Source organism: Triticum urartu, chromosome 2A (genome assembly GCF_056163025.1).
Source record: "Triticum urartu cultivar PI428250 chromosome 2A, HENAU_Tu73, whole genome shotgun sequence".
Taxonomy (NCBI): Eukaryota; Viridiplantae; Streptophyta; class Magnoliopsida; order Poales; family Poaceae; genus Triticum; species Triticum urartu.
The window spans coordinates 743,036,049-743,063,566 of NC_141874.1; the positions used below are offsets into that span (position 1 = coordinate 743,036,049).

The 27,518-nt window shown below is 46.0% G+C and overlaps 3 protein-coding genes across 8 annotated transcripts; 2 read left to right on the top strand and 1 right to left on the bottom strand.

The window, feature by feature from the left end:
- The first annotated feature begins 6,318 nt into the window (after positions 1–6,318).
- Positions 6,319–9,696, top strand: LOC125540271 (ubiquitin-conjugating enzyme E2 enzyme activator PEX22). The gene is made up of 8 exons (XM_048703864.2): positions 6,319–6,642; positions 6,731–6,913; positions 7,006–7,053; positions 8,238–8,294; positions 8,383–8,484; positions 8,626–8,691; positions 9,109–9,210; positions 9,307–9,696. The coding sequence occupies exons 1-8, from the start codon at positions 6,532–6,534 to the stop codon at positions 9,403–9,405; spliced, it is 768 nt and encodes a 255-aa protein (XP_048559821.2). The 5' UTR covers positions 6,319–6,531; the 3' UTR covers positions 9,406–9,696.
- A 449-nt stretch (positions 9,697–10,145) lies between these two features.
- Positions 10,146–13,721, top strand: LOC125540268 (uncharacterized protein At2g24330). Its single transcript, XM_048703857.2, has 5 exons — positions 10,146–10,627; positions 11,517–11,661; positions 12,033–12,142; positions 12,550–12,943; positions 13,027–13,721. Exons 1-5 carry the CDS (start codon positions 10,367–10,369, stop codon positions 13,356–13,358), a joined length of 1,242 nt encoding a protein of 413 aa, XP_048559814.1. The 5' UTR covers positions 10,146–10,366; the 3' UTR covers positions 13,359–13,721.
- Positions 13,722–14,100: 379 nt separating this feature from the next.
- Positions 14,101–20,352, bottom strand: LOC125540269 (uncharacterized). Of its 6 annotated transcripts, none has more exons than XM_048703863.2 (9): positions 19,906–20,352; positions 19,031–19,543; positions 18,450–18,549; positions 17,723–17,785; positions 17,463–17,589; positions 16,221–16,312; positions 15,512–15,573; positions 14,965–15,061; positions 14,101–14,809 (listed from the first exon to the last, which is right to left on the bottom strand). In XM_048703863.2, the coding sequence occupies exons 2-9, from the start codon at positions 19,441–19,443 to the stop codon at positions 14,753–14,755; spliced, it is 1,011 nt and encodes a 336-aa protein (XP_048559820.2). In that variant the 5' UTR covers positions 19,444–19,543; positions 19,906–20,352; the 3' UTR covers positions 14,101–14,752. The 6 variants fall into 6 exon arrangements, with proteins under 6 accessions (XP_048559820.2, XP_048559819.2, XP_048559817.2 ...); XM_048703862.2 differs by having other exon boundaries at positions 19,031–19,528; positions 19,906–20,347; XM_048703860.2 differs by lacking the exon at positions 19,906–20,352 and adding an exon at positions 19,637–19,866 and having other exon boundaries at positions 17,463–17,580; positions 19,031–19,528.
- Positions 20,353–27,518: the final 7,166 nt, after the last annotated feature.

The window sequence follows — 27,518 nt, forward strand, 5'->3', positions numbered from 1 at the left end:
TACCAGCCAGTTAACATCATGCTGATCAACATTCATACATAGCACATCTTCATATGATGCACAGTCAAAATGCCCACACAATGTCGAGTGTGCGAAACACAGAGAAAACGAGGGACGAAGTTTTGGCAAATGTTGGACGTGGTTTTGGGCTGCCCCATCTAGGCTTTCATTTTTAACATGCGCAGCCCACAACCTTAGATGGGAGGTCCATAGGCAAGCCTATGGACCTCTCATCCGAGGTTTTATTTTTGGCAGCCCAATTTATGTATTTTTTTTAAGAAAACACAGAGGTCTGTTCTATTTTTCAATATAAGAATAGGAACGTCAGGTTCAACTTATATTTCCCTTCTAACTATATTATATATATTTAAATTATTTTATATGTTATTATATATTATTTTTATTGTCATCATATATTTAACAGATACTTACATGTGTAAGAAACAATATCCCACATCTTATTAACTTATAAAAATAGTTTCTTAATAAATAAAATTTGTGATTGTTTTGACACGAAAATCCTACTGATTGTGTACAAAAGCTTGGTAAGATTTAAGGACGAATGTAATAATATCATTTATTATTTAAATATATTTATAACAAAATGCTCAGCCCCTTTTTATTTTTTGATAACATTGCTGGCCCAACCCAACATTATAATTAGAATCAGCCCAGCAAAATCGTGTATTTCGAGAATATGCAAATGGCCTGTAATTTTTTAGGAAATAAAATAAATGGGCCGCATGGACACTACATTATTTGTTCATCCAGCCCAGCTAATGGCTGTAATTCGAAAAAAAAAGATCAAATTGACTGTAAATTCTACCGCGCAAAAAAAAAGACTATAAATTCTGAAAAAATGGGTTGAATACGTGCCACATTTTTGGAGGCCGAAATGTGGGCCAATAGGTCGAAACCAACACAAGTTGTTGTCAATTTAGTCAATAAATGATTCTGACATGTTAACCGTTGGATTTACATTCAACAATCGGCATCCATCTTCAATCTCTCGTCTTCTTCCTCCAGTGCCGCCGGGACCACCTCCCGCCTCCTGCTGCTAACATCTCTGCTTAGCACGTTTCGCTATGAAGCGCTACTCCACCGTTGGACAGGTCATCCCTCCACCCCTCCACACCTCCTGTTCTTCTCCACCGACCGCCGAACCACACCGCACTAGAACCAATTAACCCTCGTACACCTCTCCGTCTGCGACTCTACTCCCGCGTCTTCCCATCTCCGGCTCATTGCTGTCTGGGGCCTCGCCGTCGTCCACCACCTTGGATGCGCTCGGCGCGGCGTGGCCAATGTGGTTAACGAACGACACCATCGGAAGTAGACTGCGCGTGGAGAGGCTGACAACTGGGTCCACGGACGCACATAAGGAAATGTCTCCTTATTACGCGCAAAATAATGATTCCTCCACCTGACATCTGGGACCCACCGAAAGGGCCTCTGTATTTCACGAAAATAACGTGCCCCCCGCTGACATGTCAGACCCACCAGCTATCTTCGCACGCAAGGAATTGCCTCCTTATTACGCACAAAAAAATGAATATTTCCCCTGCCAGCTGGCACCCAGCATAGTGGGAGGCTGACTTGTGGGCCTACCAAGTTGACGGGGACGGAGGGCTTTGTCAACTTAGTCAATATGAACGATTCTAGCTCCTGTTACCGTATGATGTTCATCCAACGGCCGTAGTGCTTCTTCAACCTCTGGTCTTCTTGCTCCAGCCGCCCAAACCAGCTCCGGTCGTGCCGCGTGCTCCTGCCTCCCGTGGCCGGCTGTGATGCCGCGGAGGCCTCACCGCCCCCTACTACTCCCACCGCTGGCCAGGCCATCCCTCTACTCACCCACACTCCCTGTTATTCTGCGGCGACAGCAGCCTCACACCGCAGCCGAACCAATGAACCCTCGTACTCCTCTTCGCATGGGCATCCACTGCCGCGTCTTCTTCCCTGGCTCCGAGTCGTCCCCTTCCTAGTCCTCGCCGTCGTCCACCGCCGTGGTGCTCTCGGTGCGGCGTGGTCAACGTGGTCACGGAACGACTTCCATCGGACGTGGACTGTACGTGGAGAGGCTGACGGTTGTGTCCACGGCCGCAGCAAGGAAGTGCCTCCTTATTACGCGCAAAATAATGATTCCTCCACCTGACAGCGGGGACCCACCGGACGGGCCACCGTATTTCACGAAAAAAATGTTTCCCCCTAACTGCTGGGACCCACCAGCTACATCTTCGCACGCAAGGAAGTGCGTCCGGGCAAAAAAATAACGATTCGCCCCCCTGACTGCTGGGACCCACCAACTACATCTTCGCACGCAAGGAAGTGCGTCCGGAAAAAAAAAACGATTCGCCCCCCTGACTGCTGGGATCCACCAGCTACATCTTCGCACGCAAGGAAGTGCCTGACAGTCGGGACCCACCTGGTCGAAGCGTACGTAGCGTTGTCATTCTGGTCGCGAACGTGTACGTACATATATACTGATGGATGTAGAGGCGCGCACGTGTTGTAGTAGAGGCACTTACGTGTCGTAGTAGAGGCGCGCACGTAGCATGTACACGTACGTACAGCGGCCAGAGTGCAAGAAAGAAAATACGGCCACGTATGTGTACATACGGGCAGGGTCTCGAACGCCTAGTCGCGCATACGTACAGCCAGGGCTCGTGTACATGGCTGGGTCGGAACGGAGAAACAGTGTCATCGTCGTGTTCATGGAGAGGCAACGAAATGCGTCGTGTTCATGGGGAGGCAACGAAATGCCCGTGTTCATCGGGAGGCAACGAAACGCATGGGAGCCAACCGGCTGGGTCAGAACAGAATGCGTGGTCGTGTTCATCGGGAGGGCTTGGACGGAACAGGCGATGAAAACGAGGGCTGGCGTACCACATTCACAACGGAGGAAACGAACCTCCTACGTTTGGAACGGGGTCCTGTTGATCGGGAGGGGTGTGACGTACCGCAAAACGGAGGAAACGGACCTCCTATGGTCAAAACGGGGGTCCTGTTGATCGGGGGGTGTGGCGTACTGCAAAACGGACGAAGCAGACCTCCTGCGGTCGAAACGGGGGTCCTGTTGATCGGGAGGGGTGTGGCATACCGCAAAACGGACGAAACGGACCTCCTACGATCGAAACGAGGGTCATGTTGATCGGGAGGGGTGTGGCGTACCGCAAAACGGACGAAACGGACCTCCTATGGTCGAAACGAGGGTTCTATTCATCAGGAGGGGTGTGGCGTACCGCAAAACGGGACTCCATGGGATACTGTTCATCTCCACCGTCGACCTCCTCCAGCCTCCACGGGCTCCTGTTCATCCAACCTCCACCGCGCGCTACTCCACCGGCTACTATTCAACCACCCCTCCACCGTCTACTGTTCATCCAGCCCTCCACACCACGGGATCCTATTCAACCACCCCTCCACGGGCACCCCTCCACCGTCTACTGTTCATCCAGCCCTCCACCACACCACGGGGTCATGTTCATCCAGAGGCAACGGCACCGCTCACTGTTCATCCAACCCCCCTCTCCCCCTGCAATGCTCACTGTTCATCCAATCGATCGGCTTCAGTTAGCAGCAGTAGCGAAGGAATCACTCGGTCAGGTTCAGTTAATAGCCATCGATCGATCGCTTGGGTTCATTAACGCGTACCTGCAGCGCAATCGTTCGGGTTCAGTTAGAGCCCAACGCCTCGCTCGGGTTCAGTTAGAATCAACGCCTCGCACACACGCGCATACGTGTAAGAGAGAAATCGCATCGCTCGGTTCCCAACCTCCCACCGTAACCGGGAACTCCCCGAAATTTTCCTCGCCCTCGCTTCTACCATGGTTTTTCCGTCATGGACGGCCCAGAGAATGGCATGCAGCTGCGTCTCCGGCCCGCCCAGGACGAAAAGCCGATTTTCTGTCATGATTTTTTATCATAGAAGTAGGAGCCCACCACATCTATGATGATATCGGGTTTTCTCATAATTATTGTCATATAAATGTCATATGTATGACAGAAAAAAATTCGTTCGACCCAAAATGTCACGGATGTGTCTTTTTTTGTAGTGCGTTGGGTGGTGTGTGATGGCGTCGTTGGTGAAGTCGGCGGCAGCTGGATGGATGCAGCACAAAGATCTTCATCAATGGCCCGCCCTGGATGGGTCATCGGAGAAGAGGGTGTTAGTGTATGGTATTGTACGACGACGAGCTTGACATCAAACATGGACCAGTCATACAAAGACATAGGTGATCTTTCCAAATTTTTTTAAGGAGTCTTTGTGTTTGGTTTGGGACGGCTAAACGACCACGTTGTCTCAGGGTAGGAATAATGTTCTCCTCGTCCTATCCCCGTTTCATTGGTGTGTTTTTTCAACACCGGAGGGTGTGTGGAGATGTCTCTCCAGTGGTGTTTTGAGATCTGATTGGTTTAAGTTTTCGATGGACTCGTCTGGATTTGACCAGTTTTCATGGTCTCTGAAGTTTCTACATGCTCTTATTGTCGTGTTTTTCTTTGGACGGCGATTTGTTGCGTGTATCAGGGGCCGTTAGCGATTTTCTTCTATGAGCTAATGGGTTTTAGAAAAATTGCTCCGTCGAGGCCAAGGTCGAAAGGCGGCATTGAGCTATGATCACGCGTGCCGTCGGTAAATGCGGGAGGAAGAAAACTTTGGCCCCCATTATTTCGAATGTTTCTATTTTTTTTATTTTGTAAGGTCGTGTTTCTAAGGATATGTGATACTTAACTTATTGCATTAGGCCTTTGCGCAAAAAAGGTTCTAGCATATTCAAAATCCATACCATTTGGTTTGGTAACTTTTGTGAAGTGAATGGGAGTTTAGGTGGGATTAGATATATGATGTGGCTTTTCATTCCCCCAGTTTTAGGCATACGATGGAAATTCTTTGGGGAGACTTGAGGAAGAAGTATAGAAAGTTTATTCGTGTTTGGTGGGTGAGAATTGATAAGAGATTAGTAAAGTGATGATAACACAATTACGATCACTTGCAAAAAAACATAATTACGATGAAGGATCAATATTACACCATAATTTTCTTTCATTTTCCTCCCTTTTTAAAACAATAGGCCCTTCGCTCATATGTCTAATACTTCTTTAATTCACCTAAAGACCCCTCCTTATTTTTCACGTCCACTAAATCAAGAAAAGAAATGACCAGTTGGCAATTTTCTCCCATATCCCTTACAACTAGGGTAAACTCTCCCCTTCAGACTTTGTTGGCGAGGCCGTGGATTCACCTCCCCTCTGCATGCTACTCCGCTGGGCAGTAGCGGGGAGGGGAATCCCGATGCTTCCACCTCGGTTAGTAGTTTCAGTTAGGGTTTTTTTTAGTCCCCGCAGATGCGGCGCTCGGGACGAATTGCGCTACTTCTACTTCGTGTTTGTCTTCCGGGCACCGAGCCTCCTCGAGTTCGTCCATCCAAACGTATTTGACGGAGTTCCAGTGTAGATTTTTACCGTCTACTTGGGGCGGTGAGGTTAGGTTTTCTCGCTGTGTGGCGAGGTTTTGTTCCAGGTGTTTCAGGTCTATTTGAAGGGTTCAACGCCGACGATTGCGGCTTCAAGGTGTTGGTCCTTAGGGGCACGTTCGCGAAAACTTCCCAGCTGTCATTGACAAGGTCAAGCCGACTGCGGCAGGAGAGCAACAACAGTGGCGCAGCGGCGACTCGCTCTGACGGCAATCTTGGTCGTCTGTGATCTCGGAGTCTCAATGTAATTTTTATTATGTTTGAGATATTATGTACGTTCGATGAATTTTGATAGTAAATATGAATCATTTTCGCACACAAAATAGGAGGGGGGGGGGGGTGGGGTCAGGGAAAGAATCATATACACCGGCCGTACACTCCCCCGATTGATGGAGCCTCTCCCGTTGCTGATATCTACTCCATCCGTTCCATTTTAGTTTTTTTTTATATCAGATCTATTATAAAATTTCACCAAAAGTACAAAGTATTTCAAAGAGCCTAATCTCTTACTACTAGGGATAAATCATATGGATTAGTTGCATGAAATATCAACCTATATGAATTGTGGACAAATCACTGCTTTGAATAAAAAAAAACTACGTCATCTTGTTTAGAGCGACAAGTAATATCTGAGGGAGTATTAAGAAAAGGGTCCACCCCCAGTAGCCACAAAACGTTCGTTGTGGGGGCATGGCAATTTCGTACTATGTTTTCTACGGAAAATTCTTCGAAATCACATGGAAATTTCTGCCAAAAAAGAGTAATATTGTTGATGAATCATCATTCTGTAAAAATCTTTGAACCAGAGAGGATTTTTCTTTCTCCAGCTCGGGGCCAAAAGCAGAAGAGAATGCTCTTCCTTCCCCCGCGAAGAAGATAAGCACAGGTGCTCCCAGTAGTCGCGCCTCGCTGGCCCCCGGTCGCCTCACACGACTCTGCGCCATCCTCCTCCTGCTCCCCCGCCCATCCGGCGATCCCCCACCCACCTGATCGGCCGCCTCCCCCATCCCCTCCTACACCACGCAACCCCAGCCCAGGCCCCGCCGCGCGCCTCCCCGCAATGCCGGGCCTCGCCGCCGCCGAGCAGGACGCCGTCTCGCTGGTGCGCCGCGTCGCCCGGGCCCTCAACCGCCGGATCTCCGACCTCGTCGCCTTGCTCTTCCGCCACAAGGTAAGCGACCCCGCCCCCCGGCCTCCCTTCCCCCTCCGCCCGCCCCGACCGCCCGTCCAACCCTAACCCTAGCTGGCTCACTTGGCAGAGCGCGGGGTCCTTCGGCGCCGTCGCGGGCTTCGCCATCGCCGTCGTCTTCGCTTGGAAGTTCCTGCGCTCCTCCTCGACGCCCAGGCCCCGCCGGCCCGCCGCCCCCAAGCGGCCCTCGGCCGCCGGCTCGGCCGCGCCTGCCCCCGACGGCCCGGCCGAGCCCGCCGGCGACTCTGGGACGGTGGGTCATCTGCTCGGTGCTCGTGTTGCCCTTGTTTGATGTGCGTGTGGGTTTCGGTTGCTGACAGACAGGGGTTTGCCTGTGACTGGCAGCTGGCGACGCGGCAGATCGTGGCAAGGCGGCTCGGCGGCTGCAGAAGGGTATGTTTTCTTCCTCTAGCTCGGTGCTCTCCAGTGCTGGGTTGTATCAAGAAGATCAGATATGTAGGGAACTTACATGGTGCAATGACAATACTGATGATCCATGATGCACGGAAACGAAGATTTGTGCCGATAGGATATTGTATTTAACATAAATAACACTAATATTTTTCTTCAATGCTGGTGGTGGTTGGAGTTCACCTTAAACAGTGTACTAAATGAAATGTCTAGGATCTATGAGAAGACGCTTGAAATGCATTGGCCTTACCTAGTGACCACTTGCTGTAATCATGGAATAGAACATCTATTGACATATTATGATGGTTACATTTCTGTGCATAGCGTACACTGCCGAGCTCATGGTTGGCACATTAATATTATGTATTTACATACATCCCACATGGAAATGTCTCTTGCTTTGGTACCTAATTGAGAGGACAATGAAATCTGGCATTTCAACCATGTCAACAGTTAAATGATTTAAATAACTAACTATAAGAGACCACAGAACAAAATAGGGAGAATACCATAGAGTGTGATTAGTTCCTAGGACCCGACGTAGAGGGACAGTCCCATAGGATGCAAAAATCTCAGTGTTTGGTTGACCAGGTGGATAAATTAACCTTGCCGACCAGATGCAAGATTCATTTGGGAGTTCCCAGGTCACTAAGTCAGGCTTGGTGGAGGCGCCCATTTAGATGTAACTCAGGCATCTCTTTGTAGATTAGATAGTTATTCAACTATAATTAGGTTGTCATGAGCGTAGATTGAGGTTTGATAAGGGCTACTAAGAAAAAGTGAAGGCTGTGAAGGCATAATAAGACATATACCGTACTAAAGTTTGGCGTAATATTCTTTGTCAACTCCATGGGTGATAGCAAACTCATATAAAGGCAACCAAACAACCTCTCCCCAGGATCAGGTTGAGCACAAAACTTTTAGAGGCAAATGTAGAGTGTAAACTAGGCAACCCCTCTTGCATCCTAAGAGCCCATCCCTTGCTAAACCGCCAAGTTCTTGTTGCGGCCCTGATGCCGGCTGGCTCTGGCAACCAATCACACCCATAATGATATATGCTGACACACTTTAAGAATATTCCTAATACTGGTGATGCTTGAAATGAATAAATTACATATATGATTTCTTAATAGTGTCACAGAAACTCATAAATATTGTTCATGCAGGTCACTTGCCAACTAGTCGGTATTGTATTTGAGGAGAAAACTCCCGAGGAGCTTCAGGTGCGATTTGCATGTTCTTAAGGTATTTATATGCATCCCTCCCATATTTTTTGCTAACTATCTGCTATCTGTCTTTACCTTGATGCAGAACCATGCCACCGTTAAGCCCTCAGTGGTGGAACTACTACTGGAAATATCCAAATACTGTGATTTTTATTTGATGGAAACTGTACTTGATGATAAGAGTGAGGTACAAATTTCATGGTGCATCCTTGCATTTCTTTGAAGTTTACCATAGACAATTTTTTGTATTCACACGTTAAGTTAATACTCCTTTGAATATTAATCTGAGTACTTCTTAAGTATGACTTTGAGTGATCCATAACTGCAGGAGAATGCTCTTATGGCCCTGGAGAAAGCCGGGCTTTTCAATACTGGTGGCTTGATGAAAGAAAAGGTGACAAGTTTGCATCAGACAACACTATTAATTAAACTAATTTATTTGTTTCCGGTTTCTCATGTTCCTCTGCTACATCATTTCAGTGTTGCGGTGAATCATGTTAATATTTATGGATGACTCGCTTTAAAGTTTTCCTCCAAAAATCATTGTTTGATAGGATAACGGTTGTCGATAGAATAAACAAAATGCATGGCATATGGATATATAGTAGAACATATAATTTCATAAGGTTGCCTGTAGTACATACATCATAGAAAGTTGTTTCTTTAGTTGAACCCCGTGTCGGTTCTGCAAAATTGGTTGAATATACTGTTCAATGTTTGGTTAACATGGGAACATTATTTCCCTAGTGTATATTTGGACATTGCTTGGGATGCATCTATATTCTTGAGTGAAACATGTGTATGTTTGCAGGTACTCTTTTGCAGCAGTGAAGTAGGCCGAACTTCGTTTGTTCGACAGTTGGAGTCAGATTTCCACATCGACGCAAGCCTTGAGATAATTTCCCAACTATCTGTATGTTGCATCTTCATTTCCTCTTGGGACAGGTGTCCCTCGTCCTCGTCTGTTATTCATGTCTGACATGGTCCTTTTTCTTTCTTTTGCTACCAGCGGTTCATTCGGTGCCAGCTGTTTGTTTCCTCCATGGAAGGAGGGCAGCTCGCAGCCAATGTATTTAACTCCCCGAGCCTGGAGCAGTTCTTCTCTTGAGAATGGTACCAAAACAAAAGGGGTTCACACCCTTTCAAGCTCCGAGGTGTCAGGCAATTCCATGATGCCAGCTTCGCAGAAGGACCTCAGAATATAAAGTGAGGCAGGCAACCACTGCTGATCATGTCACCGCAGCTGTCGCTGGTTCATTCAGTTGGCCTCGTAGTTGTGCTGTAGTTAATAACAATGGTAAGTTAGACTCATGAGGTTGATCATATGGCAGTGCGCTGAAGATGTAAATTGCATGCATGACACAAAGCACCATCCTCTATATAAAGAGAACTTTCTTCATTGGAGCTTGGGCAGTCGTAACGACTTGTGTGTGTAACTGTAGATGATGGTATTATGGTCTGCATTCATATTTCACTGAAGGGCACTGGATGTGAACTTACTAACCTTACCGTGCTGCCCAGCTCGTCCCAGGGGTTTGAGAGTCGTAACGCTGACCAGCCAGATCTTAGCATGAACTGAAAGATTGTACGGAAAGGTACTAATATTTTTCATGTTTTTTGCTGCCAAATCGCGGGAAAGAGAAGTCTGACGCATGTTTAGCCAAGTGTACAGATGAGACATTTTTGCTAAGACAGGTGTTTTGACTCTCTAACTTACAGCAACCAAACATCTAATATAAGAGCGTTTACAGTGATCTATAAACGTTTTTATATTAGTTTACGGAGGGAGTACTAACTTGTGAAATAACCAGACATATAAAAAGAGTTCACCCACGGCTGTCAATCAAGCAGCTTGTAGATTGTGCCAACACGACGACGCCTTCCCTTCCCTTCCCTTCCCTTCCCCAGAAGCGCACGAACCAATCGCAAATCCCTTTTCCTCTTCCTTCCTCCCGCACCTTTCCTTGCCTTCGTCCCGACTGCAATCTTCCCTTCCGGGCAGAGAAAAAAAAAAACCGTCGCCCGCCGTCGCGTCTTCCGGCCGATCCGTCCCGTCCCGTTCGATCGGCATGGCGGACGGGGACTCGGCGGCGGCCTACGCGTCGCCGCGGTCGCCGCTGCCCCCGGAGACGCCGTCCACGCAGAAGCGGACGCAGCGCGGCCTCGTCTCGCGGGTGTGGAAGGGCATCTTCGGCCGCCGCGAGGACGTCGAGAAGCTGCTGCAGGCGCTCTCCAAGGAGGAGGAGGCCCTCCGCTCCCGGCTCCACCGCCGCGCCCGCGCCTCCCGCAGCTCCGCCCACAACGTCCTCGCCCTCGCATCCGCGCTCGAGGTAGGTACCCCCTCAGCCCCCTTCGATTTCCTTCGATTTTTTGGGCTAATGATCTATGGCCATGGTTGGTTGGTTGGTTGGTATGGTACCGAACGAATCGATAGCTTGTTCAGTAGGCGAACGCCACCCCGTACGTACAGGGGAGGGATGGTGGAATCTGCGAGATGCTATGCAAGCCTGCGAGCCCCGTGTTCGGATTCTAATAGCGGGCACAGGGTGTTCGATTAGTGATAGATTGTTTCGTCAGGAGGAGCTAGCACGCGGTTGGATTGCGCTCTACTGTCGCACAATAATTTCGCATTGCTTCCCCTTCCAGTCCAGGGGCAGCGGCTACCTTAGGTTCACCAACAATCCGTTCTATCGACCGCGTGTTAGGTCTGTGCCTGGGACGGATGAATGGGGAATTATGCGTCGCGTGATGAATCCTATGTTTTTGACAGCGTGCAGGCCGTCCAGTTTAGTGATTGGTCGTTTCATCGGACGCGTAGAATGTTGTGGGATCGTGCTGAAATTTCCCCTTCTGGTTGATGCCGTTGCATGATCCAGCTTCCAGGGGCAGCAATTAGCTCCTATAACAATTCATTGCTGCTGCTAATTAGGCCCGATTGTGTCGATGACAAAGCTGTATAATAGCCGTGATATTGGACAGGGGAGGGATGGAATCTGCACGATACTGCAAGCCTTGTTTTTGAATTTCAGTTTAGTGATCGATTGTTTAGTTAAGAGGCGCTACCATTGCTATGAAATCGTGCTGTACTGCCGCACAATTTTTGCCTTTCTGCGACTGATGCGTTGCTTCAGCTTCCAGTCCAGGGGCAGTTGCTAGGATAGGTTCATCAACAGTCTGTTTTATCAATGACATGGTTATATGTTTTATTTTATGGAACAGATTGCGGCTGTTGGATATGCGATTATGACTACCAGATCCCCGGACATCCCCTGGCAGATGAGGGCAGCCCGGGTGCTGCCCATGTTCTTGGTTCCTGCTTTAGCTGCTCTCATCTACTCAGCTATCACAAGCATTACGAAAATACGTAAGTGCACTTGCCTCTGCATCACCATTTTTTGTGTGGGACTTTTCTTGTTTTTCACATAGGTAAATGTAACAGTAGGTTTTTGTGCTAACTGTTGTTTTTCGTGTTGATGGAATAACAAAGAAGGCAGTAATGTAATATTCACTAATACGACTGATATGTTTCCCTTTAGTTTTTCATGGTGGCAAGCAGCCATTTCGGCAGTCTTGTTGCACAAACTTAATTGCCTCTTAATAAATTGGTTTCTAAAATAAAACAGCTTAAGTTTGAAAAAGGCGTTCAATTACCATGACCATTTACCTAATAGTTGATTTAGCTCATATGGTTAGCCTTCATGTTTAAAATGTGATGGACATTACTCTGTCTTGCAGTTGATAATAGAGACCAACATACTCTTGAAAAGCTCCGTGCTGAAAGACAGGCCAAGATTGACGAGTTGAAGGAGAGAACAAATTACTACACTACCCAGCAACTTATACAGGTGGGTTGCTCTATATTTTCACCACTAACCAATTGGGGGGAACATCTCCCATCCTTTTTTTGAGTCTTTTTCTTTCTTTATATGGGAAATTATCCCAATTGACAATTGAATAGGTTTGGAAGTTATAATTGTAAATAAACCACAATCGAATATATGGAAATATTAGTTTATACGTTTCTTTTAGTTTCGACTTCAGGGTTAAAAAAATCACTATCTTCTTCCGAGAACCACCTAAGGTTCCACCAACTCCAACTAAAAGAATAAAATAATTTCATTGAAGTAAGAAAGTCTCCCGGGTGGGGAGACGTCTGAGTTGTATTGGTTAGTAGTTAGTGTATAAAAGAAGCCTGTGTCATGTTTCTTTTTTTTTCCTCCTGAAAACACTACATTTTCTATGTTTTATACAGAGATATGATCTTGACCCTGCTGCAAAGGCGGCTGCAGCAAGTGTTTTGGCATCTAAGCTGGGCGCGGATTCTGGATTGAGAGTCTTTTTGGGAGATGAGTTGAACATGGATGGAAGTAAAAGTAATGATCAGCACGGACAGGCTTCTGGTATGAGGCAAAGAAAACCAGCCCACTCAGGCCATGTCTCTGGACCGACCCATGCCTCTGAGCCATCAGACGGCTCGAGTATATATGCTGGTAACGAAAGCCCCACTGCAAATCGGACTGTTGAGCACTTTAGAGGCCATGCTGGCAATGATGGCGGATGGCTCGCACGGGTGGCCGCTCTGCTTGTAGGGGAGGATCCAACACAATGCTTTGCGCTAATATGTGGCAATTGCCATATGCATAACGGTTGGAACTTATAACCGTTTGTCTGTCTGTAGATCATCATGCTGGTCATGTTCTCTCTACTAAACCACCTTTCAATCTTGCAGGTCTTGCGAGGAAAGAGGACTTTGCGTTCGTTACATACTACTGTCCTCACTGCAATGCTCTCAACGGATCGCGGCAACAGGAGGACGGTGAAATGGTGACTCCTACCGATCGCTCCTTTGGTAACAGCATCCAAGCCAGCGCCAGCCTTGCGGACTCAGGCGTCAGCAGTCCTGTTGGGAGGAGCTTGCCGACCGTTGAAGAACTGCCTGCAGAAAGTTCTGGTGCGAGTAACTTAACGATTGCTGAACAGCCTCGAGCAGAGAGTTCTTCTGCCGCAAATAACTTACGACCAACTGTTGAAGTTCAACCCGCCGATCAGCTTGCCAGCTGAGCTTTCTTCTTCTGAAAGGAATGTGTTCGCCAGTTCTTGCTTCCGTGCTAGTTGCATCGTGAGATGGCGTACCAGAGCTTTCAACGCAGATTCTTGTGCCTACCACCACCTATGCATATAGATGCGGATTATTGGTGTGTTGTGCTAGGAATGGATTGTTCCACTTGGTGCTGCTAGGATAGGTGATGGATGCCCATTTGACGGCATCTTGTCCAGCTGCTTGAGTGATGGATTGCTTTGCTTTTTTTGAGTGTATAGTTTTCTTTCTCTTTTGGGAAGGTGAATTCCACACCTTTTGTAATATATTATCAGTCATGCAATGTGTAGTATCAGTTTCTCTATGTAAATGCTGGTTTTGGAATATGCTTTTTTTTACTTGGATGGGTATGGAATATGTTCAATGTTACTACCAAAGTAGGTCTGATAAGTCCCCCGTGTTTGGGTTAGGAGTGCTGTCAATTTTTGAATTTCTGCTTTGAAATCCCCAGCGTTTGGGTTAGTCAAATTTTGAATTTCTGCGTTGGCCAACATCTTGTGTGAATATGTGAAATAGCAGCATTGGGACAGTGTCTTTCAACTAGTTTCCGTGAGATGTGAAACAGCAGTAGCTCTGGGAAGACAACCATCACAAATTCAGCATAGGTTTAACGTTTCTTCACATTTTGTGTAGATAGTACTGCATTGCATAGAGAGCCACTGCCATGGAATAAAAATGATACTTAAGAATTACTAGAACAGAAAATAGTGCAACTCTTGTCAATAGTTTGATAATTCAGTCACATCACTCCTACATTTTCTTTTCTCATCCTTTTCTCTTTAGCTGTTGAAGAAAACAGGCAATGACCCAAATAGCTAGAAGCCTAAACTAGACGAGGGAATTTATGCAAAACTAGGATACCCCTTGAAAAGGAACGCCCCTCGCTGCTTTGCTTTCACCAACACGGCACAGCGTGTATCAGGGCAAGGCTCATTACTGTACAGGGTACAATCTGGAACAAGTAAAAATGCAAACCCACGGTAGCCCTTTCGAAAAATGTATTCACGACCAATTGGGGAAAACAAAACACAGAATGCCTCCGGCCATCCAATATTTACAGTCACTTCGCTGTAGTCCCGAATCATGTATCTGGTTGGTGGTGGTGTGGTTGATGGGAGGAAGGGCAGTAACCCCCGCTCGCATACCCTGCAGAACTGCAGAATCCGCTCCTTCCAAACACGCTTTCCCGAGCTTCAGCTGGAAGGGTAGGGAATGATCTCAAGGATGTACGGCAACTATTCCTGGCGCTCGGTCAGTATAACAGCCTGTAGGGATTCCTAGCAGCACCGGTGGGGATCCGAGGGAAAGAAGCTGAAGCCGTCTATCTGTCCCTTCTTCTTTCGGCGCATGCCACACATTAGCTTCGAGGCTCTTCCTTCATATGTGAGGTGTGTGCTGCGCTGTAAGATTGGACCTTCAGGATAGAAAAACAACGCCAATTGCTTAGTTGAGACATCGTTGTTACTTGTTACCACTTGAGTGCATACATATTTTTAGCACCAGAGCACAAGGAAAAGTGTTGTGCATATGGCGAACCTCGACAACGATTGCTAGGCCGTGTGTTCTTACCATTCTGTCAACTTGAAGAAGTGAATTAAGCTTGTCTTCATGTGCTAATTCTTGCAGAGGAGGCATCTGACCCATGATGCCAGGCGTCTCGCTCATTCTGCAACAACAATACGGAATAAATGTTAAACAGAGGAATAAGCATAAGCTAGTTACTCGGCATTGGCACATTAAACATGATTTATGAGTTAATATGTAAATTTTGTAAACTACCACGTTTGAAATGATTACATCCTGCTCTAGAACATTATACGAGATCATTAGATTAGGAAAAGGTAGATCTCAGGACAGCAACTGATTTGTTTAATAAACTTAAAGACTCCAATGGCCACCACTACTTATTTCACGATGCCACAGCAGGTCCTTTGGCCACTCAGTGAGTGATATGATACATTCATATTTATAGAAGAACGAAATGACATTGAACATGTTGAAGTGAAGCAGATGATATTTAGTGATATTTGTCCTTACCTAAGAATATGTTGCAAACGATACTGGTGAAAGGCCAATGAGCAATATATGGAAAATGGCACATATTACAGAGCTTTACCTGCTTAAAATTGTTTTGATGTTGCCATTTGTCCGAAGAAAGAGATCCATGTTCTCCCCCGTCTGCAAATAAATCAGAACTTCAGGCATGAAATAAGTAACATAATGTGCCCCCGTCACGCTCATTGTGTTCTTTTAAGTTGTGAAGGCTGGCAATGAGAGCGACAAGTTCCAACATACAATAAATGTTAGCCCGTATTAGTACTTAGTGGCAGATGACATTTTCCACATTCTCTCCTCTATTATTGATGTTTTTGATGTGGTACACCCATCCCAACCTTTGAAGGCACAACCACAGCCACATCATATTTCTTCACTGAACACAAAAGTTATCTAAGAAAAAGGAAACTCAACATTGACAGTGCACCCAAAACAAAGGGCACTTCTGTAGCATATGTTGATGATGCATGCAATTTAAATATGTTATTCGGCACCAATCAGGTATACATATTGTGCTACTGCCAAATATGCTTATATAAATATTGTGATTCAGTTTTTCTGAAGATCCTAAGAGTAGTGCACTAACTACTATACCAGCAATATGACCATGTCCATTTTTTGGTGAAAGAACTAGTTGTGAAAACAAATAGCCATGGGAATTTCAGTGTAAGATGTAAAACCAATAGGCGGGCACCATGTGCTCCCTGACTGACACTTGGGGTACTATAAAATGAAGTTTAAGAGCATGAAATGGGAGGTATAAAACATACCTTGAATGTTTCAATATTTGCAGCAATCTGGCTAAGCAATTGATTGTTTTCCTCCAGGAGCTGCTGGGTTGCACTGTCCACAACAGGAGCTGCTTCAGACGGAACAGAATGAGAATCTTTAGAAGAAATCAGGATAACAACTGAGATTGATGGTGAATTTCTATGTTACTATTATATAACTGCTTTACAATGAATATAAATGAGTTCCCTCAGATGAAAAAGGATCATAATAGTTAAACACAACAAATTAAAGGAGAAGACATTTTATTAGATATCTCCAAAGGGCTGTGCTGAATCACAATCAAGTAAAAACACAATAACAAAAAATAATATAGAAAATAGTCTAATTTACATATCTCCAAGTGGTGTAAATTGTTAGATTGCTTTTTATCATAGTGTTTGTTTGTCCATCCATGGCAGTGGTATGGAGGACATGTGGCATTCACATCACCATGAACCATTTGAGAAACCACCTAAAGTGAAAAGTGGCCTATTTCAATAGTTTTAGAGTTCAAGGTTGCAAATTAAACTTTTGGCTAAGTTTAGAGTTGAGAAGTAGACTTTTGTTGAGAATGTAAGCAGGTGTGTGCAACGTGGTGAAATCTTTGCCTCCTACAAGGATAATAAGTATTCCATCCCTATAATTTAACACAACTACATGAGCATGACAAACCTTCAGGACATCTCTCATAGAAAAAAGGGATCCATACTCCCATGTTAAAAATGTTTGGCTCAAAAATATTGCTACTGGCTTGTCTTCTGTGCTGCTTTTTTTTCAGTTCTATATTGGGATCTAGGAAATGCAGTCTAAATATAGAGACGCACCAAGTGAAGGCATCGCAAGGTTGCTTCCAGATGATGTTTGTACTAAGTACTAACTACAAAGTCAACAAGCATAACATCAAGAAATTAAGCAAATAAAGTGTGTTTCGAATTTTAGGAGATCATCAATTTCCAATCAGATCATAACAAGAGTATCTGAAGAGAATGATGAACAATTCACAAAAAATGTTGTAACTCCACAAAATTGATGTTTGAACCATGTAGCCCAGGAAAATTTCAGAGATACAGTGAGGCTAGCTGGTTTGTCACAGTTGACACCATTCAAAATCTAATGATATTGCTATTTAACAATTCTGGACCACTGATTCAAACCTTAAATAATCAGACAAAGTTAGGATGGTACTGAGAAATACCAAACAATAGCAATAGAACAGATAGAAGTTAGAGATATGAGCTAACCTTCCTTGGGAACTTGACACTGCTGGTTTGGATTTTCCATCGATATTGAGAAAGGGGTTAAGTTGTTGGTAGGCGCCATGTGAAAATTAGACATCGGGGCAGATGCAAACATTTTGTCCTGCATTGGCTGTCAAAAGACCTTATCAGAAAGTACATGATTGGCACTAGGAAAAGCAATAAGAGAACACCACAAGACAAAAGCTGTACCAACCAGGAGAGATAGTGATGTAAATGATTGAGAACCATAAACAGAAAAGTACCTTCATATCTCTCATCTTTTTCCCTGTAAAAAAACCTTCTGGTTTCTTCCTTCTATCTTTACCCTGTAATAACAAACGCATGTCATCAGAACATACTGGTTTGTGTGCATGTGCTGTTATACTGATATACATCAGACAGAAACCACGGCATGCAGTTGAAAAGGAAGAGTCCAAAATGCCAAGCATCACGATACTATATCTAGGGGAATCACAATGAACACTAGCTTCTCACAGAAAGAAGAGACGTGAATTTTTGTCCAGAACAAGCCATTATTACTTCATTACGCCCTTAACTGGCTGTGTGCATCCTATGGACCCAGAGGCCGAGGGAGGGGCTCTTCCACTATATAAAATACACCCCTATAAACTTCATCCAGGTGTTGGTAACTCACCATCTATTAGAACATCTAAAAGTAACATATCCTTCAAGTTACCTATTCGCAGGAGATGTATTTACAGGTACAGAATATCAAGACACTGGCTTGGGTAAGGATTCATAAAAACACCTACGAAAAAGGCTTAAACTCCTCTCTGGAAGGCAAAAAGAATAGTAGAGCTAGAGGTTAGCAGGTTTGTCCAATTTTAGTACACGTCTAAATAGATTATTAAGAAAATCAAGATTGACGTTCTCACACTAAGTACAGAACAAGACCAGTAAGAACACACATTAATACAAGAACAGAACATGTACGGAGAAGAGATACTTAGACATTTGTAAGAAACTTACTGCAGCCCACCAGCATCGCAATGCAACATCCCTGATGGTTCTGTTGGGCAGCATAGCCGCTATCTTGATGTACCTCATGATATTAGGTTCACGAGCATATCTGCAATTGCCAGTGAAGAAAGAATTAGAACCTCAAAGGAAATGAATTGTTTCTTAGAAGCAATTCTCAAGCCAGATGGTGACATTTGACATGGTTCTCTTTCTTTCTAGGATTCCTTTGACACAAATTCATCAGCTAGAATTTGATGAGCTCATCGGCACAATCATAGAGCACTCAAGTGCGGCTGTTAATGCTTATGGCCGAAAGAAACCAAGTGCAGTTCCACAGTAGGCCAAATAACGACGAAAGTGACCCTATAGCAGATGCGCTCGGTAGTGCTGCTAGAAACTGAAAAGGTAAAAAGGTTCACTTGCACAAATCCTGCTTTAGACTTCCTGACTGATGCTCCATTAACTTAAGCACACCACATGGGGTGGAAAAGAAGCTTGCCGCATGACCAAATTGGCAAACTCCATCAGCGAAAAGCTATACGGCAGTACCGGCAACAGGAATTCAGCAAGAGGAGGGGCGGCGAATCTACCTGGTGAGCCCTTCGTTGAGTATATTCAGCTCGCGGTCACTCCACTCGGAAGGCGAGCCGGTGACGAACTTGTACTTGGACGCGGTGGTGCCGCCGGCGCCACGGGACGCGCCCCCCGGCGAGCTCCTTGACTGGACAACCACCGGCACGTTGCCGAACACACCGCCGTTGTTGTTGCTGTTGCTGCTGCTGTGGTTGTTTGGAGAAGAGTGGTACAGGCCTGCGGTGCTGCTCGGCCCGCCGCTCATGCTCACGAGCCCCATCCCGGCGCCACCCATGGTGACGTCGCTGCTGGACGACTGGAAGGAGAGCATGTTGTTGTTGTTGTGGTGGTGGTGGTGGTGATGGTGGTTGTAGACCGAGGCGGCGGCGGTGATCCCCTGGTGGAACCCCATGCTGGAGTCAGCGGCCATGGCGCCGGGGGGAGCCAGCTGGAACCCCCGATCTAGGCGCCCACGGACGCGCCGCGAATCCTCCTGCCGCCCAATTCGGACCGACCTGCACGAAATTGAGCTGGAAGAGATCAGTCGCCACTAATTCAACGGAACAAGCAATCCGGTCAGAGATTTCGCTCCTCCCCGGAAGAGAAATCGAGGCGCGCGGCACCAGAGCTTGGCTCGCATTCCCGGCCCCCGAGGAGGTGATAGGATCTCCAGCGGAGGCCGAGGAAGCCCACGGAGGCGCCGGCCAGCCGCGAGAGCGAGGCCCCCACCCCCACCCCACTAGCGAGGCACGACCCGGCCAGCCCAACCACCCGCACAACAACAACAACAGCAGCAACCGACCAACCAACCAACCAACCAGCAACAAACCACGCCGAAATCGGCCCGAACCCCACGGCCAACAGATTCAATCAACGGAACCCGGCGACTCACCTGCCTCCGGCGGCCGTCGTCCACGGCGCGGCGGCGGGCCACGGCCCCCCGATGCAATGGCGCGAGGCCCTCCGCAAACCCGCACCGCCGCGCGGCCCGGCGCAACGACCCCCGCGAATCCCGCCGCGGCCGCCCCCGCCCCCAAATCCGCGCCGCAGCAGCCCAATTCGAACCCCCCCCCCCCCCCCCCCAACTCCGCCCTCACCAACCCGCGGGCCGCGACGACCGATCCCGAACCTCGCGCCGCCGCCGACGCACGCGCCGCGGATCGGACCGGATCAACCCTGCGGAATCCCTCTGGGTTTGGGTTCGGGTTTGGGTTTGATCCAGGAGGGCAGGCGAATCCCGTGGTGCTCTGCTGGTTTTTCTCCTCCTCCCGCAGCCGCCCTGGGTTCGTTCTTAAACAGAGTACTCTATACCACCAGCGCTAGCCTATCACGCCCATGCCCCCGCGTGGTTCCGCCGGGCGCAATGACCCTCCTGCCCCCCGCCTCGTTCGGGGCCGCGCCACTCGGCTTGGCGGGCAAAGTGTCGCCCTACGAAACGCTTCCGGGGGCGCGATGCCGTCGGTCAAGCGGACGGCCGGGATGAGGTGGAGGATCGGATCGGGCGGTGGTGGTGGGATGGAACCGGGCTGGATGGGCCGCCTATCTCAGCGCGTGCGTGGGGAATCTCTTGCTGGGATCATCTTTCCTCGCGGAATCACCCACCAACGGCGGCACTGTACGCGGAGCACTGTTGGAGGTGATGTGTGTACGCGCTGGAGATATTCCGGTGAGAGTCGATTACAGGTGGGTCCGGGATGGGTTTTTTTCCTTTCCTTCTTTTTGCGGATGGGTTTTCTTTTATTCGGGGATGGGTTTTTTTCAATGCTTGCCCGGTTTTCGAAGGAAACAGTTTTTCTTAGGTAACAACTTTTGCAAATGAAAAAATATTTTTTTTTGCGAAAGTGGGGAACTGGGTTGAAACGACAAAATGCTTCCGTCTTTTGAATGGGGTTTTTCGGCCCTAAAAGAAGGAAATGAACATGCACAAAAAGTTCTGGTCTTTAGAGTGGGTTTTTGGGCCCTAAAAGGATACAAACGATGATCTTCTCAAGAGGAAACAAATAGGCGATGGGAACGTGGACATGTTATGAGTTTGTGACAGCTAAAAGATTTGATCAATTTGGTTTCCTATCTTTTTTTCCATATGTGTCGTGGTTTATGTGATGTATGTGCTCCTATATAGAGAAAAACACTACGGTGGAGGAGGCTATTGTCATGGTAGCATTTACAACACCACCGAAGCAACTGACCCAACTTTTGTCCAGAATCTTTGCAGCGCCAATTAAAGAAAGGAGAGGCACTATCTAGCCAATACATGCCTTAATTCTAGGAACAACGGCTTTTGTCAAGTGTTGGTATGTGGGCCATCAACATCTTTATAACTACAAAAAGCTCGTAGGCTAATGGAGTACAAAAACAGTAATTCAGGAGAGAAACAAGACGTATGAACCACATCGCAATTCTTTTCCGAGACTGGTTCATTGTGGCGTCGAGCAACTTGGTTCGAACATTATGAATTAGTACCATATATGAACGAGGCTGCATTAGGACAAAACATTTCATCTTTAGATTTTTTTCGCGTTGTGAAAAGAGCGCAATTGATTATTTGTTTAGGATACAACAGGATATGAGTACATCAATACATGTTATGAGTTCATGGCAACGGAAAACTTTGGTTTGCTTTTTTCGCCGACGGATCATGGTTCGTGCGTTTTATGTGCTCCTAGATGGAAGAAAATGAAAAATGGCGGAGGTTATCATTGTCTTTTTTCTTGCGGGGGAGGTTATCATTGTCACGGACTCACGTGAGCGTTTGTAAAAGATGGGGCCAACCAGACCAACTTTTGTCCGGAATCTTTGCCACTCCAGTATTAAAAGTGGAAGCACTAGTCGATGTGCGCCTTAATTCTTGGAATAACGGTCTCGTAAAGCATCGATTGGTGGAGCAAAGTTATGTTTATCTAAAAGTCATACTATAGGCTGATGAACATGCGTAGAAAATGATCCATAATAGAGAGAATCTCACACATGAACCGCAATTGTTTTTTTTTTCAAGGAAAAAATGTACACTGGCCAACCCAATGTTAGTTTTTGGCAAGGTGTGCAAAAAACTTTTGCGTAGGCGCAAGGATAAATCAGCAACAAAATTCACTTATGACAGTCACTGGCAGAAGGGGGCCACGGAAATATCCGGCTCTATGACGGTGTCAACTGGCTAGGCAACACAGACCCGTGGTGGCCCGGGCACGCGCACGTGCGATTCCCTAGCTTTCGGTGAAGCATCAGGCACCCAATGGAAAAACTCCACGTTTCGTCCGCTGGTTGGCTGGAAGAGGCGGTGCAAACAGTTGCGGACCTGGCCCATAGGAGCAAATGCTACACGGACACGTCAAATTCCACCACCGATCAGGTGCAATGTGATGGACTACTAATTAATCTCCATTTGGGTCAAATGCTCTGGCTATGTGGCATACAATAACGTCCTTTGCATATTTAGCAATGCTAGCATAGTACGACAAATGTAATGTCCACGGCTGCCAACGTTTTAACCTAGTGTATATCTCTGACATGGATTCCCATGTGGCACCATTTTTTCGGACAAGCGGGATTATGTGATTTATGTTGCTTGACATGGGTGCGCGTGATCTATTTCACATTTTCTTTTTGTTAGGACCGTGCTATAAGAACGACAAATATTGCACGATTTCTGCACGACCTTGTTAATCCAACCGCACACAGCCGCTCGATTAGCTGGTCGTCCAAAAATCAGGCATTAGTATCGTGTGCCGAGCAGTTTCGTTTTTGTTATTGCCAAGGTATGATCAATGTACACATGCATCCAAATTCATATTTACTAATTCTCATCTAGATGAGAAATAACAAAGTCTTATTTAACTCTTGCACCATTAGAAAAAAAATCCGTACGAATCTTCACGTAAAATCAAATGGTGTAGAAGTTAGATGTGATTTAATTAATTCTCATCTAGATGAGAGCTAGCAACACATATGTAATTTTATTTTATTTTTGCGGGAAAACTTGTATTACTCACTTCACACAGGCTTACAATCAAAGGAGTTAAGCTCAATGGCCTCCAGAGGTCCCGACCCAAGCCAGGTCATAGTTCTTCCCTTCATACGAGCAAAATTTGCCAGAGAGTTACTAACTTTATTTTGAGCTCTACTAACGTGAGTAATACTAGTTTTACGAAGACCCATGTATATACTCCCTCCTTCACTTTTGTAAGACGTTTTAAACATTTACGACAACACTAAAACAGTTCAATTTCAGCTGTCTTAAGCGACTTACAAAAATGAAACAGAGGGAGTATTATTATTGCAATCTCCCACTTTTTTCTTTTGGTACAAATTTTATGTCACAAGTGTTTCGACACCCCACCAACCTAGAGTACATATAGTACTACTCACTGCTGGTCAATCAATTACTTATTTGCTCTTTGAGATGAACTGCATCTTGATTAATTATGTTAATGCATTAGTAGGAATTTTGTATGTGGTTTATATCTACCTCTCCCACGCCTAGTCTGACACGTTTTTGAGTCAGCATAAACAAACTAGTTGTAGAACTTCGTTTTCTCCCTTAATATATTTCACATGCATCCCTCCTTTGCAATGTTCAGAAGAAAAAAAAAGGTCTACTAGGCACAATAGAATATAAGTATACGTCTAGGAGTATTATTTTTCTTGGTCAACCACAAAGTTTTATGTCCGTGGTTGATTCATTTATTGTCATACTGTTGATCAACAGTATGCGTGACTAGCTAGCTAATTATAAATGCACAAGTTGAAGCATCTGAGGTAGCCAATCAGAGAAGAATGGGTCCGGGGCCTCAGGTGCACAATGCAAAGTAGAGGAAAATCTCCTTTGTACCCATTTCATATGGAAACTAGAAGTAGAACAAAAGCACTTATTTCATGTATATTTTGGGTGGCAAACCAATATTCATGCGTTTGAGATGTACGGCGAAAGGCCCTTGAGATTTCCGAAAAAGAGCTGTGAATGTTTAGTTGAGCATGGGCTCCACTTACCAAATCGTAGCACTCTGGCACATGAATATGCAAAAATGCTAGACGTACAAAAGAATACAGGGCTTTACGGGCTCTTTTCATCTAAGTAACCAATCACAAACTTGCCTCCCCTGATTTTCAGGGGATGGGCCGCGTTCCTCACCTATTGACCAATTAAATTAATTCTCTTTGTAAAACCCAGTAACTCATTTGTACGTATAGCGTTACTCCATGAATATGCATGCATGTAACTCGATTGATCCGGGGGTGTAGGCAGCACCACCACCAGTCAGACCAGCCACCGCACGCATGATATGCACATCAGTAACATCACCAAAGCAAAGCAAAATTTATTTCCCTCTGGCACGTCGCTGAAAGCTCGGGGAGATAGACAGAAAGATGTGCGCGCCAGCCGGCGGAGACCGTGACTTTTCCCCTCTGTGGTTCACCATGCGAAACCAAGGCAGGCGAAAACGGACGTCAAGGCAGCCAACCAGCCTCTTCTATTTTTTTTTTAAATTTTTTTGCAAAAAAACCCTCTTCGGTTCTTGCTTCTGCCAGTGGGATGGAAGCATCTTTGCTACATGTTCCTCTGGAAACTAAAACAATCCTTTGTACTAACAACTCCTTAGAGAAATGATTAGAACTTAACCACCCGTAGCATGCGTGCTGTACTGGCACGAGACAGCAAACGGACAAGGCAGCAGAAGACACCGCAAATCGCATGCTAGATCGCAACTGGGAGAAGTTAATTAGTACTGCTAACTAAACTACACTGGTGTTAATCAGCGAGCGGCAGCTTTATCTCGCATACTCACACACACAGCGAGCGAGCGGCACTTATTTTTCTCGAGATGGAGACATGGACTGACAGTGATCGTCGATATGTGATGCGCCAATTACTTTCGGCTTAGCCTAACAACTATGGTTCACATGGGCTGTCACTCTGATCTATGAATCGGTCAGGACTAAGTTAAGTTAGAATGAATTGGCCCTAGACCCTATGCATGTCAGGCATGCTCGCTGTCGAGTACGGATAAGCCTCCTGGGGATCAGGCTTCGCGAGATGGCTGGCCATTGGTCGATCAGAGCTAGCTTGACCGTACTAGAAATCTCCGAGGTGATGCTCAGCCATTGGTATATTTTGGAATGGTTATCGCAACGAGAGAGTGTAGTGTGACCCGGTGGGTGCATGCGGTGGCCTGCATGCACCAAGTAGAAGGCTTCTGCTTTCAGCAAGGTTGAGACCCTGTTTGGTTCGGTTGTGGATTTCTAAAAGTAGCTGTGAAAAATCTGTTGTGGAAAAACAGCTGTGGAAAATCTGATGTGAAAAAGATGTAAGTCATTTGGCAAACCAGCTGATACAGATTTTTCAGATTTTGGCCCGCAGTGGAATCAGATTTTGGAAAGCACGTCCTAGACTGCTTCGGCTTTCAGTTTAGATTTTGGCAGCGGATTTCTGGAATCGGATTATGCTGAGTTCGCCCTTTGGTTCAAATTCTGCCGCGCGGCAGCGGAATTCGTCGATAAAACCTGAACCAAATAGGGCCTGAAGTTGGGACGACATGCATGCTGATGATTGTTACTCGGCTCCTGGAAACTACTAGGGAATACATATCTCACTTCCGAGCGAGGGAGGAGAACACTAGTTATTTCTATTAGCGTGACAAATTAATGGGCAAGTTATCATGAATTTCAACTGAAATTCCGCATTCCGAACCTATATTCCTACCCTGCAGGCACGCCAAAATTGTCATCCATGTTTAAAAATACAGTAGTACGATCATTAGTACTTGCCTTGCACATCGATCACCAGTATTTTGTAGTAGTATAAGATTTTAGTTGAAAAAGACATGACTTGAACCAACCTATTATTGCCACCGCACATGACGTGAGAGCCAGACGCCCAGAGCCCCTCGCCTCACCTCAGCAGGCCAGCAAAGAAGCCACACCAGACCCACATTGATTAAACTAGCAGTGAAGAGATTGAGCCAAAAAGCGCTTGGAACAAATATCTCAAATCCAATAGAACAAACACCCAAAGCGCTGGCTCCTCGATCGATCCCAACGGCAGCAGCCAGCAAGGAAAGTGAGTTGGAATGTAGAGTAGATACTACTTGCCGGATAGTTGCGCGCCATCATCATTGCATTAGCGCAAGTGCCTGCGCAAAGCTAAGTATCACTACTAATTAAGCTTTGTTAGTGGCACCAATCATTAGTCATCACGTAGGGTTTAAGGTTGACCAGTGCACTGGCAACAATTAACATCCTGATCCAGGCCGTGGGCCGCGCGGACGGCCAAGATGCGACGGGGGAGCGGAGTTGTATCCTTTTAGGCCTCCTTTGGTTTGTAGGATTTTTGTAGGAATTTTATATGATAGGATTTGCAAAGGAAAAATTCCTTTGAAGCCCTTTGGTTTGTAGGAATGGATTCCTATTCCTATAGAATAGGAATAAATCATTCATATTTTGGAGGAAAAAAACATTAGCCTAGACTCAATGGAAAAAATCATATCCTATGCACCAAATGACATCTCTTTCTCTATAGGAATTGACATGCATGTCATCTCACTTCCTATGATTTTCTTATTCCTATAAAATTCCTATCCTATGAACCAAAGAAGGCCTATAGGGTCTCATCGCCTACCTACGAGGATCATCCACCAACGGCACTATATGCGGAACACTGTTGGAGGTGATGTATGTGTTGCTAGAGGGACGTGGCTCGCTCGGGTTGGGTTGATTACATGTGGGTCCGGGATGCCTTCTCATTTAGTTGGGGTGGGTTTTTCTCAAGGCTAGTCTGGTTCTTGGAGGGAACTGTTCTTGCCTACGAAATTGTGTGTTTTTGTTGCATTACCGCGGTGGGCAACTCGGTCGAAACATCGTTAAGTAGGACAAAAAAGTTCCATTCTTTAGAGTGGGGTTTTGGGCCCTAAAAGGATACAACTAATGATCTTCTAAAGAGAAAACGATAGGCGATGAGACCGCGAACATGTTATGAGTTTGTGACAAGTTAAAGGTTTAATAAGTTTGGTTTCCTATTTTTCCCGTATATGTCGAGGTTTATGTGATGCATGTGCTCCTGTATAGAGAAAAACACTACGGTGGAGGCTACTGTCATGGTAGCATTTACAACACACCGAAGCAACCGACCCAACTTTTCTCCGGAATCTTTGCAGCGCCAATATAAAAAGGAAAAACACTATCTAGCCAACACACAGCTTAATTCTAGGAACAACGGCTCTGTAAAGTGTTGGTATGTGGACCATGGACATCTTTATATATCTACAAAAGGCTTGTAAGCTAATGGAGTACAAAATATAATTCAGGAGACAGAAAACAGACATATGAACCACATCACAATTCTTTTTTGAGACCGGTCCAGTTCTTGGAGAGGCGAAACACGTTGGAGGCAACATTCCCACCCTAAATAACCGTGTTTTTTTGTTTCATTCTGGCATCGAGCAACTTGGTTCAAACACTATGAATTAGTACCATATATGAACAAGGCTGCATTAGGACAAAACATTTCATCTT

Bases quoted from the DNA above. Each gene is read 5' to 3' on its own strand.
- LOC125540271 (XM_048703864.2), top strand. From the start codon at position 6,532: ATGCCGGGCCTCGCCGCCGCCGAGCAGGACGCCGTCTCGCTGGTGCGC. The intron at 6,643-6,730 runs GTAAGCGACCCC...CTCACTTGGCAG, and splicing joins CCTTGCTCTTCCGCCACAAG to AGCGCGGGGTCCTTCGGCGC. The intron at 8,295-8,382 runs GTGCGATTTGCA...ACCTTGATGCAG, and splicing joins AAACTCCCGAGGAGCTTCAG to AACCATGCCACCGTTAAGCC.
- LOC125540268 (XM_048703857.2), top strand. From the start codon at position 10,367: ATGGCGGACGGGGACTCGGCGGCGGCCTACGCGTCGCCGCGGTCGCCG. The intron at 12,143-12,549 runs GTGGGTTGCTCT...TGTTTTATACAG, and splicing joins CTACCCAGCAACTTATACAG to AGATATGATCTTGACCCTGC. The intron at 12,944-13,026 runs GTTGGAACTTAT...TCAATCTTGCAG, and splicing joins CAATTGCCATATGCATAACG to GTCTTGCGAGGAAAGAGGAC.
- LOC125540269 (XM_048703858.2), bottom strand. The intron at 18,550-19,030 runs GTAGATTCGCCG...TGGCAATTGCAG, and splicing joins CTCAACGAAGGGCTCACCAG to ATATGCTCGTGAACCTAATA. The intron at 14,810-14,964 runs GTAAGAACACAC...TCTATCCTGAAG, and splicing joins TTCTTCAAGTTGACAGAATG to GTCCAATCTTACAGCGCAGC.